The sequence below is a fragment of the Mastigoproctus giganteus genome, chromosome 7 (assembly GCF_048544385.1).
Source record: "Mastigoproctus giganteus isolate SK-2022 chromosome 7, ASM4854438v1, whole genome shotgun sequence".
Taxonomy (NCBI): Eukaryota; Metazoa; Arthropoda; class Arachnida; order Uropygi; family Thelyphonidae; genus Mastigoproctus; species Mastigoproctus giganteus.
In genome coordinates this window covers 144,840,358-144,855,346 of record NC_143581.1, presented here as the reverse complement: position 1 = coordinate 144,855,346, position 14,989 = coordinate 144,840,358, and the positions used below count along the sequence as shown (strand labels likewise).

The 14,989-nt window shown below is 37.9% G+C and overlaps 1 protein-coding gene across 1 annotated transcript in view; it reads left to right on the top strand.

The window, feature by feature from the left end:
• The window catches only part of LOC150083245 (U3 small nucleolar RNA-associated protein 15 homolog), a 192,624-nt gene extending 178,026 nt beyond the window's left edge, over positions 1-14,598 (top strand). The window contains exon 12 of the mRNA XM_090378448.1: positions 14,122-14,598. Coding sequence (XP_090234574.1) covers positions 14,122-14,324 — 203 coding nt within the window. The 3' untranslated portion in view covers positions 14,325-14,598. The remainder of the gene's footprint in view (positions 1-14,121) is intronic.
• Positions 14,599-14,989: the final 391 nt, after the last annotated feature.

Sequence of the window (14,989 nt, the reverse complement as noted above, 5' to 3'; positions counted from 1 at the left end):
TTGTACATGCACTACTTGGAAAGCAAGCAGACAGTCACTGTGAAGTCATATGCATCACTACTGCATAACTTAAGAGATGTCATAAAGGAAAAACACTGTGGAAAACTTTCCACAGGTGTGCTGCTTTGAGAGACTGTGACTTTACAGAATTTACTGGTCTGGGTCTGCCCCCCACCAGTGACTATTTCCTGTTTCGACACCAAGAAAAACATACGTTGACATCACTTTGCTGATATAATGAACTGGAGTCTGCTCTTTCTGTGTTCTTTGATAGACGGAACAAAGAATTTTTATTTGTCTGGTATTTCCTCATTGCCAATGAAATGGAATGAGTGTATCGAAGTTCAGAGAAGTTACATTGAAAAAAACAGATTTTTGCCTCTGTCTCATTTTCTTCATAAGTAGGTAGATAATTTATTGATTTCCCCTTGTAATAAAGACATTTAGTGTCTTCCCTGAAAAATAACTTAACTGGAGTACTTAAGCTTAATAAGAAAATAATTTGTTTAAATTTTCATTTAATTATGAATATCAATAAAAAAAAGAACTTTTACTCTTTAAACTTATAAAAGTGATCTCAAAACACTTCCAGCTGTGCCACTTGTATATTTGTGTATATCAAAAACTTGGGATGTATGCATCTGTACAGCATTAAATCTTAGTGATGTCATGTGAAACTATAATTCACTGTTTTGCTTCTAGGGTGTCTAATTTGACCATGATAATTTTCAAAATTCTTTTGCAGTTGTGTAAAACCATGTTGAGGACCAGGCCAGGCCCACAAATTGTATTTAACATTAGCATTAGTAGAGGCATATGATGCATGAAAGCAAGCTTATGCAGCATCAGCCAAAAAAAAACAAAAAAACCCTCCATTCGTACCAAATGCCTGTCCAGCTGAGCCTTAAATTTATTTAGGCTACCAACTTCCACAACAAAAGATGGAAGTCTGTTCCGCCAATCAACTACCTGCTGTCTAAAGGCAAATTTCTGCACATCTATTGTGCACAACTGTGTTTGCTCAATTTGAATCTATGCCCCCTCAGGTTCTTAATTTGAGTACCTCTTACTTAATTCATTTTATCTAAAAATTTTTTGGTCAATCTCAAACAGTAAGTTGAGAAGATATGGCTTGCCTTAGCTGCAGGTTTTAAAGCCCATACACAGTTGGATTGTATTGCAAAAACACTATAGACCTGCGATTGTAATGGCCACCACCCAGCTTTAAATGAGATTCAAAAGTGAAAAAAAAAAAAAAAAAAAAAGATTTTTTTTTTTTTTTTTTTGCTGCCTATGTGGCAGCAGTCCAGAAATATCAGTCAGTAGCACCACAAACAGAAGTTGGAATGTGCCTAACCATGTCAATTGCAGATTGAACCCATATCATACTTCCAACTTAATAGCAGTCACCTAAGGAACAGGTAGTGATAAATCATCCTCTTACCATTCCATCAATTACTTTTCCTACTCCATCAGAATTGGTGAAATTGAAAGTGTCAGCTATGAAAGTCCAGCCATGCTCAGTAAATGTGGTTATAGCTTTCAGCACCTTTTACGACTAGCCAATCTTAGATCTGCATGGGTGGGTTCTAGACATACTTTCCAAAAGAAAAAGGTTGAACTTAGATCATCATAAACAGACTGGACTCAAATCACAGACATAACCATATTCATTCTATGAAACTAAATAATGTAGTGCATTATATGGTGGAGTTATAGAGGCCTATATACAGTATAGTTTGTTGATTCAATAACAGATTATTCGAAATGGGATATATTTCAAAGTTGCTACCATTCCTTGACCAACAATGTAGGGTTTTATATGCATTATAGTTTGGAGAGAAAACTGGATAATTAATTACAAAAAACAGTTGGCAAACCATAAGATGGAAGCTGGTTTGGAAGACCTTTATGCCAAACACGATCGAAAGCCTTTGAGATGTCAAGAGCAACTACTCGTGTTTTACTGAACCTTTCCATTGAATTAGTCCATAAATGGGTAACATAAGCCAAAATATCACCAGTGGATCGACACTGGCGGTCTTTGATCAGACGGAAGGTTTCTAGGTAGTTTAAGAGTTGACAGTTAATTGACTTCTCCATTACTTTAGAAAGAGTAGAAGTAATTGCAATGGGACGATAATTGGGTGGGAGGGATTTGTCACCCTTTTTAGGAACTGACTGGATATGAGAAAATTTCCAAGCAGAAGGAAAAACCCCTTTGGAATAAGAAAGTGAAAAAAAGGCGGCAAAGAATAGAAGTAAGTTCAGGAGTACAGGTTTTGAGAACAAGTGGAGAAATACCATCGGGACCAAGCACTTTCTTAGCATCAAGAGTCGTCAAAATCCTTCTGGCATCCTTTTGATGGAAGACCACAGGAGGCATTGAATTGATCGTGTTGGGAGTTGTGGTAGATGTTTTACTAAGTTTATTAATACATGAGTTGGAAGAAAATTGGGAATTTATCCTTCGCTAAAGTGACAACAGAATGATCTGGTTTTGACAGAGGTAGGAGCAGAGATGGGCAAAAGTTGCAGCCAATAGCTTTGAAAAGAGACTAGAATGCTTGACTAACATTAGGGCAAGAAGCAAGTTTTCTACTCTTAGCCTGTTCAGACTCTAGTTTGGACTGATTACTAACTGCCCTACAATTGTTGCGAGCTTTGGTGTAGGCAGAAAATGAAACTGAAGAATTAGAAACAAGCCAATTACGATATGCAACGTTCCTCTCTTGAACCGCCTTAGCACATTTATTGGAAAATCAAGGTTTAGATAAAGGACAAGATTTTAAACTGGAGTGTGGGATAAAGGATTCCATTCCTACAAGAATAATTTCACTGACACGATCAGAGCAAACGTTGACATTAGAAGTTTTGAAACAGTAATCCGACCAAGGAAAAGAAGAAACAAAATCTCGCAAGTCATCCCATTTTGCATTCTTGTAATGCCAAACAATAGGCATGAGGTTGGGAATAGCCATGAGATAAAGGCTCCATTGGAGAAGAGACAATCACCAAGTTGTGATCTGTGGTGCCTAAAGGACCTCTCACTTCGACCATGTTCTTAGAAGGATTGTTTGTGAGAAAAGGATTAAGTGTGTTGGCTGTATAGTTAGGATTGTCCGGTATTCTTGTAGGTAAATGAACAATGTGTGTAAGGTCATTAGTAATTGCAAAAGCCTCAGCATCTTGACCAGCTGGGTTGGTGTGACTAGAAAACGGAAGCCAGCTGGAGTTGTGAACATTAAAATCACCAAGGAAAATTACTTCACTGTTAGGAAAGTTGGACTGGAGAAATTCAAGTTGCAAAGAGAGGAAGTTAAGGAGCTCCAAGTGATTAGTGGAGTTGGGAGAACAGTAGAGACAATAGATGAATTTGACATAATGAGGTAGAGAGATTTTAAGCCAGAGAAGATCGAAAAGAGGAGATTCCAAATTACGAAGTCTCTGACAAGGAATATTGGAACGGACATATGCACAAGTACCACCTTTGAGGCGAAAGGAATAACACAGCAAATAATTTGGGCAACTAAGATGAACAGCAGTTGAATCAACCGATAACTGAGATTCTGTCAGAAGAGGTACGTCGGGTTTGGCAGACTGCAAGTGGAAATGGACATAGTTGACATTAGAATTGAGACCACGTATATTTGTGAAATGAATTAGGAAGTGTTTGGGTGGTTTAGATCTTTTTGCAGATAAGCTTGCTCTATTAGTTTGACAATTCATGGTGTATTCAATAACAAGAAAAAGAGGGTGAGACCTGCTGTATGAAGTAATGAAATTTTTGGATATGGCGTACACATGATAAGAATATACCCAGATCCTTGACATAACGTGGCCTTGACAATGCCTCCCGCGCGCGCACACACACACAGACTACTCGGACTCCCTTTAGTCACTATCTGGCAGAGTAGAGGTAGCAAGATTACACTAGCTGATCTGGAAGCCTCCTAGAGAGTTACCAATAGGTTCGGTCCAGTATACTAACTAGCAGCCGGCCTGCGAACACTGTTGCACCTCCATAGCCAGGTGGGAAGGAGCAGCAGTGCATAGCACACGCTTCTTGATTAGACCGTGGTTCAAGCCTGTCACCACCAAATACGGAGGATGCGGAAAGGTCAGGGAATGACCACCGCATATTCCCGGAGCAATATGGCCTTAGTTGCTAATGCTCCTAAACCAAATAACAAACAAGCGAACACCGTTTTAGGTCTGTACCCTCGAAATGTAAGGAATATTGGATCTCGCCACGATGTTTGTCATAACCTCAAAAGTCATCAATCATACTGCATGATGGAAGAGATGGGGAAGGGTTGACTGCAACTTAGCTCTAGAGACTAAACATGGGTTCCACCACTTCAAGTCTCCAATAAGCAAAGTGGTTGTATTGCACTGGTTGAGAGTTATCTTTCACCTAGTACTGCCTGGTAACATAGAGGGGCAGCATTCCTCCATGTGGTGTGGGCGCCACACCTCGACCCCTGCTTACGTTCGTTCACATCTGGGTGGTCACCCACCATATACTTGTGCATGGAGGTTATACTCAGGATTACTAACAGTCCCACCATCATGAAGGTGCAAACAGAGGATTTGCCTGTCACAGACTATCCGGACTTCGCCGAAATTGGGTCTTCTTGACTTCAATATCACCCGAATATCAGATCCATCAGCGTTTTAGACTCCCAGGTAGCAAGTACAGCTGGTCTAGCATATCGGAGAGAATGTCTATGACAACCTGAGCATGTACAGAGAATGGCGACAAGATTGGTGAGGGAAATAAGAGTTCCTTTTACCAAGAAAAACTTTAGTTCTGCAAATTCAGCAGCTGGAGACTAAGCATCTGTGAGGTGATCTGATTAAGGTGTATAAGGCCTTGAATGGGCTGAGCACACTGAATTCTTAGGGGGCATAAATTCAAATTGACGAAAGACAGTGGTAGAATAGATGTGTGGAAATTGGCTTTCGCCAGCGGGTAGTTGATTGCTGGAACAAACTTCCATCTATCATTGTGGAAGTTGATAGCTTAAATAAATTCGAGGAACTGTACAGACGTTTAGAGGGAATGGATGCGCAAAATTTTTTTTTTTTTTTTTTTTTTTTTGGCTGATGCTACATAAGGTCATACACTTGGTTTCTTGCATCACATGCCTCCATTACTAGTACATTTTCTAAATTAGCCTGTTAATGGTATATTAGTATAGTAAAAGATTTTTACTGTTTTAAATGGGAATTACTAGTCAGAAACATTAAGATATGTTCTGAATTTGTACATGCATGTACTTTGAACCTACTTAAATCAAAACAAGTGTATTTTGATCCCTTCAACTTCAAATTAATGATGGTTTATGTAACAGCATTGATGATTTATATGATCTAACAAAGCAGTAAAATCTAGAGAGCATCTGTTTGTAAGAAATCAATCTAATTCCACATGTGACCCCAAAAATTAAGAAACCTACAAGACAGACATAGCGTGACTGCTACACATGGACATGTTGCCACTCTTATTGACCCCATAGTTCCTACTATACACATTACACTGCACATCTTGTAGTTGTATGTGCTGCTTTAAGTTTGATGTTAACCATAATTTTCGTGTATCTTTCACCAAAGAAAGAATGTGTCTGACTGAAGGACCCAGCAGAACTTATTATGCAGCTTCTTCCTGTGTGAAGATTTTAAAAAACACTATTCACTGGAAGCTCCTTCCCAAAATAGGTAAATGAGGAGAACTAATTCACCTGGCATTCTACTACACTAAAAGACCATTTATCCTCCTCACATATACAAACAACTAGCACTTTTCTTATGTTTCTGTTATTGCATTACACCCACTGAAATTCAAAATTTGCCCACCATCAGTTTACATGGAACAGTTTTTCCATGTAAACTGATGGTGTTGGAACAGTTTACATTATAGTGTGTTTTAAATTAGCATTAGCATTAGTAGAGGCATTCGATGCAAGAAAGCAAGCTTATGCAGCATCAGCCAAAAAAAAATAAAGTAAAATAAATAAATAAAAAATAACCACTTCCACGACAAGGGATGGAAGTCTGTTCCACCTACCAACCACCTGCTGGCTAAAGGCAAATTTCCGCACATCTATCCTACATCTGTCTTTCTTCCATTTGAATTTATGCCCTCTCAGGTGATTACTCTGAGCAAGAGGAAGAATCCCATCAGCATTGAGCATGCTCAACCCATTCAAGGCTTTGTACACCTCTATCAGATCACCTCGCTGGTGCCTAGTCTCCAGACACTGTAATTTGCAAAACTTAAACCTTTCTTCGTAAGAGCACCCCTTTGTTCCATTCACTAATCTTGTTGCCCTTCTCTGTACTCGTTCCAGCAGCTCTACATCCTTCTTGAAATGAGGCCTCCAGGCATGTATACAGTACTCTAGGTGTGGCCTGACCATTGCCTTATACAAGGGAATAATCACCTCCTTATCCCTGCTAGAAAAATTCCTATATATCATTGACAATACACCATGAGCTACTCTTGCAGCCCGTCTGCACTGCTCAGAGAACTTCATATCTGCCTGCACAACCACTCCCAGGTCCCTTTCATTCTCTGCCACTGTCAGTGTAGTACCACGGAGTTGATACGTTGCTCTGGGGTTGCTGTTTCCCATATGTAGTACTTTACATTTGTCAATGTTAAACTTCATTTGCCACCTCTCAGCCCATCTGCTCAACCTTTCCAGATCCTGTTGCAGCAGCATAGTGTCAGTAGTGTCCTTGACAACCCTGCAAACTTTTACATTAAGCTTGATATACCATCACCAATATCATTTATAAATACAGAAAACAATAAAGGACCCAATACTGAACCCTGAGGGACTCCACTAATAACATTAGTCCATGATGAGCAGTGTCCATTGATTACCACTCTCTGTCTTCTCCCCCTCAACCACCCCTTTATCCATAGCAGCAATTTGCCCCCAATGCCACACTGCTCCAATTTGTGCAGCAGTCTTCCATGTGCAACAGTATCAAAAACCTTTCTTAAATCCAAGTATATAATATCAAACTTATTCCCTGCATCCAGTTCTTTTGTGACTGCATCATAGTATCCAATCAAGTTGGTCAGGCAAGACTCTTCCCCTTAACAAAACCATGCTGTGTTCTAGCTATAACTGAAGTCTTGTCTAGATGATCCTGCAGTGCTTCTTTAACCAGTGCCTCCATTAATTTTCCGGGAACAGAAGTTAAACTCACAGGTTTATAATTACTTGTGTCAGCCTTTGATCCTCCTTTGTGAATTGGGGTCACATTTGCACATCTCCAGTCCATGGGTACCTCCCTTGAGTCCAAGGAAGCTCTCATAATTATGGTAAGGATTTGCTTACTTCCTTTGGTGCCTCTTTTAATATAACTGGATAGATCCCATCCACCCCAGGTGTGCCTTTCTTGTGTTTATCTTCAACAATTTCTCCTCCACTTTACTCTCAGTTATTACAAGATTCTCTAGCTTACTGCCAGAGTTACCTCTGGCATTCCCCTCGCTGAATAACTCCTCATGTGTGAATGTCAATGCAAAATATTCATTTAGTTTGTTAGCTACCTGAGCAGGGTCATCAACAGTTGACCCATCGATCTCAAGTGGACCAATCTGATTCATCCCCTTCCTTCTTCAGTTTTCATAAATAAAGAACTCTGCTGTTTTTCTTCGCATCCCTTGCCAAGGATTTCTCGTAATCTGCCTTCACCTGCCTAACCTCCTTTGTAACTTGGTTACAGATCAACTTGTATCTATCATAGGCTTCTGTGTCACATGTTAATTTGCCATGCATTTTTCTTCTCTGCCATATGCCTCATTTGTTCGTCTGACATCCATTTAGGCCTAAACCTTGAACAATATTTCTTAGTTGGTATGTAAAGCCTAGTAGCTTCCAAGATAAGTTCTTTGAATGCTTCCCATTTTGAATTTGCTGTTGGTAACATCATCAGTTGGTCCCACTGTATAGAATTTAAATACTGTCTCAGTCCATCGTAGTCGCCTTTACGAAAGCAAGAACCCTTCCCTTTACCCCTAATGGTAGTTACTTCTTTGAGTAAATCCCACTTCAGAACACTGCTATCACTGCCACCTAGTGGTTCATTTATCTGCAGATTCTTAATGCATGAAGAATCACTACTGATAATCAAATCAAGAGTATTACTCCCTCTAGTTGCCTCCCTAACATGCTGATGTAGAAAACAATCATCCAATAAATCCACAAAAGCCTTGCTAGTATGTGAGTGACCAGCCCCCAAATTCCAGTCAATATCTTGAAAATTAAAATCCCCCATTATAAGACTCTCTGATTTACTGGCCCACTCTATTTCTCTGTTCAGTTTCTTATTATACTCATCAGAGTCATTAGGCCTATAGCACACTCCTACTCTCAATTTTGATCTCCCAATGCTTATGTCACACCAAACTGACTCGACGCTGCACTGTCCAGCGATGTCGACTGGCTTCACTTCCTTGGATTTTATGTGTTTCTTAACTAATAGCATAACTCCTCCTCCCTTCCTATCCTGTCTATCCTTTCTGTAGACATTGTACTCCCCAAATTCCAGTTCTGCATTCCTTATATCTGTGTGACACCACATCTCTGAAATCCCAACAATATCTGCCTTTGATGTTTTGAGCAATACCTCAAATTCATCAAATTTATTTACTAAACTCCTAGCATTGGTGTACACACAAGTATACATGCACCTCCTCTTCCTCTTAGCCACCCTAACACAACCCATGTGTTTACTTGTACCCCCATGATTCCCAGCAGTCTCTGAAATATCCTGCACCTTATTTTCCAGGCTGCTGCTCATTCCAATAGAAGCAGTGCAAGAATCACTTTCTCCTCTGCCAGTGGCTACTGTTAATCTATTAGTCCTTGTATCCCCCCAATCTAGCAGTTTTCCGACCCACCTAACACTGCCTCGATAGCATCAGAAAACATTCTTGCACCCTTTCTATTTAAGTGTATCCCATCCCTGTAGAAGCAGTCTCTCCTGTTAACAAGTACAGACCAGGCTGAAAAAAATTCTACCCCTTGAGCCCTGCACAATCTTTCCAGGGCCGAATTGATCGACAGGGCTCTCATCATATATTCCCTCCTATCGTGTCTGGGCAGAATTGCAAACACTTTCAAATTCAACCCTAGTTCACGCCTTTTGTTTTTTCATCAGTGACCTGTACTTGTTAAGTAATTCCGCCGGTCTCCTACTCTTAATACCTCAGATATCCTACTCTTAAAATTACTCAGATATCCTCAACTTCAGAAATATCCACTGCTAGTTATTTAAATCCTGGTCTCCAGTTAATTCTCCAGTGGGGCAAAGAAAACCCTAGTTACTTCAATCCATCTAAAATTAAGCTAAAATTCACTCTTGCAAAAACAAGTCTACTTCTCCAATGCTCAGCTTTGATGATACTCAAATTTTTAGACAAGACGACATATCTATATTAGACTGTACTTGCCATGTTATACAGGACGCTCAAACAACTGGCACATTTCTCATCTTTGTATTACTGCATTACATTCAGTCACCTGCAGATATTCAAACTGTCAAGCATTAGTTAAACCAATTTACGTTGCAATTTCTTAGAATTTTCTATGGTTATCTTGAGTTAATTTAGTATCATCTAACAACATAATTCACTATTGCCATAACTCATTTGCAACAGGGTTTTGTTTTTGTTTTTTTTTTTACTGTTAAACCAATAAAACTATTGGTTTAACAGTAAAATGCTGCTATACGAAGAAAGCACATGTTGATATAACAAAAAGTTGGACAAGTAGAGAATGGAAATAACGACAGAAAGTGGAGTAACATTTAATGGAGGATAACAAGTGTTTACTCCTATAATTAATGCATTTTGTTCCAGTTCCTTCTGTCATTAAACATTGACAAGAATTCAGTTTGTGTAACATAAAATTTTGGTATTTGATGAGTTTTATCTAATTTGGTTCTGCTTTATTTATATTTTGAAAATTATGTCAACAATTCTGAACAGTGGAACAATTCGGTAGAAGAAAAAAGCTAAGCCTTTATATTTCACAATTAAATTCTAAGAGGAGAATTTTAACAGCAAAAGAAAAACAAATTTTAAATATGCATTGGTGGCCCATTTTGCAAGCGTTATAAATACAGAAAGGGTTCCTTTTCACCAGTGAAACTTGAAGCTCAGTAATATTGTAAAGACAGAAAGTGCAAATATTATTGATTACGTGAGAGAATAGAGTTCTTTTGTGATAAAGTTAGTTGTTTACATGAAATCTAGTATTAATCTGTGGCCACCCTAGAATTTTTTTTAATGACTATTTAAAACTTGTATTTTTTGGCAGTTGTTATGACAAACTGTAAATTTGCATGCTCCTAAAAAATTTAGTATACCTCAGAAAATATTTACTAAAGGATATTCATTAATCTTTAATGTTGTCATGTGTGATTTATCAAAATAGAAATTAAAGTCGATCATACTTAGTAATAATTTTTGTAATCTGAAACTTAGCATTTCACACCTATTACATGTGGGAACCCCTTCTTGATCATTTCAAAACAGTTACAATGAATTATAAATTTTAGATCTTAATTTAAGTGGCACAATCATTTCCAAAGAACTTATTATATTTGAAATTCTTTTATGTAAATAGCTGTTGTATCTCCTCTTCTAGTGATGCTGATATTTTACCTTTCAGTAGAAGAGGACAACAGAAACAATTTTTTATGTTATATGTGTGTGGTAGTGAATTAGGATGGTAAGTCGGTGAGTTTCTTAACAGAAACACATCCTCTGATTGCTTGATATATATTTTTTTTTTGTGAATGTTTCATTAGTTTTTAACATTCACACACAACCCAACACCCTAACTTATCTCATAAGCACATCATAAAAATTGCTTCCTCTTCATAAAAAAAAAAGCTGGGTTTTATTTTTCTCTCTTGGCATTACTTTTCTTCTCAGCAACTATTCACTTTGTACAAATCTCAAATCCACTCTACCATAATTTTTTCCCACATCTGGGGTTGAGCCTAACAACCTCGCCCTGGCTTCTTGACACCATTCAAAAAAGATGGTGTGATTAATTAATGAGCAGTCTCTTGCAGAGTCTCTCCACATGTCTCATAGATTTTCATGCCTTTTCTGTAGATACTTCCATGGGCACTGTTCGTTTGAATTGGCATCTATCATTCCCACCATATGCTGCCAGCAGTGAACGTCCACTCGCAGGACAAGTTTTCCTCTTCCTCGTTTATCCCTTCCACTTCTATTTTCCTGAACAGTCTTCTGCCTTAAGCCCATACAGGGCATGAAAGTACTATAGGTTCTCTTTATAAAAAAAAAAAAAAAAATGCATTAGGTAAACTTATGAAGAATGCAGTGGCTGATATTGTTTAAATTCATATATTTATTTTAAAATACTCCCGAGGGTATTATAAAGGTTATTTATTCAAATTAAAACTAAGAGCAACATAAATTGCATATTATGATAAAACTGATGATAATGTTATGCAGATTATTAATAGAAGTCTGTTGCAAACTCTGAGCACCACATTTCACCATCTGCTGACACTGTTTAGAAATAGTTTTCAGGATAGCAGCACTTTGCAGTCATGCACCAGTTTAGAGATGTGATCTATAATCTGTTTATTGAAAGCAAAAGGATTAAAACCTGAATTTTATCACAATGTTGGCTCAGTTGGTCAAGAGTTCAGGAGTCAGTGGCAGGTCTACGTATGGGTGAATAAGATTAAGAATGGCATTGTGAGTGTTGAGGATTCCCCTCGGGCAAGGCATGCACATTGTTTTCTGACACCAAAAGTCATAGTAGTAGCGGAAGAACTCATGTATTCTACATACAAGTAACTCATGTGTTACATGCTATGTTCTGTGATCATAAAGAAGTGATTCTGGAACATTATCTGGAGAGAGAGGGGGAAACAGTGATCTGATCAAAAGTAATGTCATGGTTTGTTTGCTATCCTCAGGAATGCACCTACAGCATGATACTGCCTCCCCTCACACTGCCCATTTCACAGTGAATCGCATACAGGTGATGAATTGTGGGGTACTACCCCCATCTTCCATATTCACCAGACTTAGCTCATTGTGATTATCACATTTTTTGGCCACTAAAAGACACACCAAGAGGATGTTGCTTCTCGTGAGATGAAGATGGCAGTTCATGAATGGCTTCCACCACAGAATGTTTCTTGAGAAATCTAGGGGCAATAGTGCAGCATTGTATGAAGTGTTGGATGTAATGGGGACAACATTGAAGTGTGACATCCATAGTTCCCTTACTCTTTTTGTGAAATGAAACTTTTATTTAACTTTCGTGGTTTTCATTTGAGTGACCTTTCTCTTTATTCACCTGTGTACAAAAATGCCATGGACATTTTAGTAACCACAGAAATATTTCTATAACTGTTATCTTTACCTTGTCATCTGAATTAAACCTATAGCTTTGCAGCTTATATTTGAGTTTTTAGAAATTCAAATACTTAGGAATCCCAAAGACAATATATCTGGATTATATGGTGAAAATTTCATTACTTTCTCTGAATTTACTGGGAGTCTCAATTGCTATTAGGATTGCTTGTTTGAGCCTTGCAAAAACAGATTAGCACCCAGGTAATTTGAATTTTCTTTCTCCACATTCAGAAGTGGTTGCATGAGGTTCAAATAAGCCTTATCAAACTATTCTGCATACAATCCTTTTTGATGGTGATCATTCAAGGTGCTTTTGCTTATGACTTTGAGGCCTCAGTTCTGTTTTAAAATAGCAACATGTGGCACAACAGTGACATACACTGTACAAAAAATTGTCACTTTTTCTTCAGCAAATAAAATATGCTAATGGCAGATATATTGAATGCCAAATATACCTTAGAAAAATGCAGTTGTTCTGAGGGAATCATTAGCATTAGTAGAGGCATATGATGCAAGACAGCAAGCTTATGCAGCATCAGCCAAACAAAAAAACTTCCACTTCACCCCTCCGTTCGTTCGAAATACCTGTCCAGCTGAGCCTTAAATTTATTTAGGCTATCAACTTCCACAACAAGGGATGGAAGTCTGTTCCACCAACCAACTACCTGCTGGCTAAAGGCAAATTTCTGCACATCTATCGTACATCTGTCTTTCCTCAATTTGAATTTATGCTCTCTCAGGTGATTATTCTGAGTAAGAGGAAGAATCCCATCAGCATTGAGCATGCTCAAACCATTCAAGGCTTTATACACCTCTATCAGATCACCTCACCGGTGCCTAGTCTCCAGGCACTAATTTGCAAGACCTAAGCCTTTCTTCGTAAGAGCAACCCTTCGTTCCGTTCACTAACCCTGTTGCCCTTCTCTGTACTCGTTCCAGCTATCTCAGAACAAATTCATTGTTCTAAGACTCCCACCTGACCTTGAGGCCCAGGAACATCTGCAACACTGCACCCGTATAAATCTGGCTTTGACTAGCAACTATTTCAGAATCTACCAAGTACAGAGGAGAATAATACAGATGTTTGGGAAGACAATTATACATGACATTTAGTCCAAATGCATCATTACTCCATAGTATTGATGCATTTGCATTAAACAATGTAATGAAACATACTAATGAATTTTAAGACAAACCACAAAGGCAACATTTAGGCATCATTAATAACATCTCATTATGAAAACCTTCACAATGAGTAGCCTTCCTCTTATTCTCAGTTGAGTACCACCGCCCGGACAGCACCATTTCAAAGCTATGTGGCTTCTCATTGGTGGATGGAGGTACCCAAGGTATAAGAGCTTAGATTACAGTAAAAGCAAGACTCTGTTGAAATACTTTTTTTTTTTTTTTTTTTTGTGTTTTTTGACTCTTTCTGCTTTTGGGAATCAAGCACCATATGATGCTCCCATTAACTTGTGATGGGGATACCACTGAATTACATACTCAGCACTAACAGTTGAGTATGTGATGCTTTGGAAAATGGCATTACTGTGATTATTGTGCTTGCCTTTACAAAATTCTTATAAATTAATATTAATATAATTATGTATATATTTTGGTCGAGAAATCAATACTTGCATAATATTATATATATATATATATATTATTGTTTGTATTTGTTTTTATAGATCTCTATGCACCCCACTTTGGGGATCCTACTGTACAGAAATGTTTCCATCCTCTTTCTAAAAGCCTGAATATTATACGCAGAAATCAGCAAAAAAGGTTAGAGGTTTTGGGAATGATGAAAGCACTACAAACAGTCGCACTTTCTAACAGAAAATTTTTCGTTTCTATTGGGCCACTTCAGGACAGTACACATCAGGTATAGAGTTCTTGTAACAGCCAAATAACTGGATAAGACACAGCAAGTGAATAAAAAATAATTCCAGTTCGCATTGGTTATAAGTTGACAAATTATAATTTAGCATCAAGAAATGTTTATAGTGCTATATTAAACTAAATTTAAAAAAAATTAAAAGCAGGTTAAAGTAATGAATATGCTGATAAATCGATATGATAAAATACATTAAGAGGGTAAAGTTGCAAAATAGCTTTTGGTACCATGTGCTCCTTATAAACCAGAAATATATTAATAATGTGTGTGATATACACATGAAGAAATATAACAAAGGAGAAAGGAGTGGTATGGAGAGAAGAGTAGATGAAGAAAAGTGGAAATATGAAAAAGATATAGAAGTGATATTACTAATCAGCTCTAGGGGTACAGAAATACTTCACCAGCTGCTATTGTGTCATAGGATATAATGCTTTCCATGAGAATTAATGCTTGATCCTCTATTACGATCCATGTTTGGGCTTGAAGTAAGTATATAAAATTCCTCAAGCCAGGATGAAGTTGAAAGTTGGGGATATGATTGATAATCTAAGTATTCTGAAGATTAAGACTACTTGTTGCTCACACTAGTGAGCTCACACATAGTTTGCTCTTTGTGAATACTAAGCATAGTCAGCAGAATGAATAAGGATCTTATA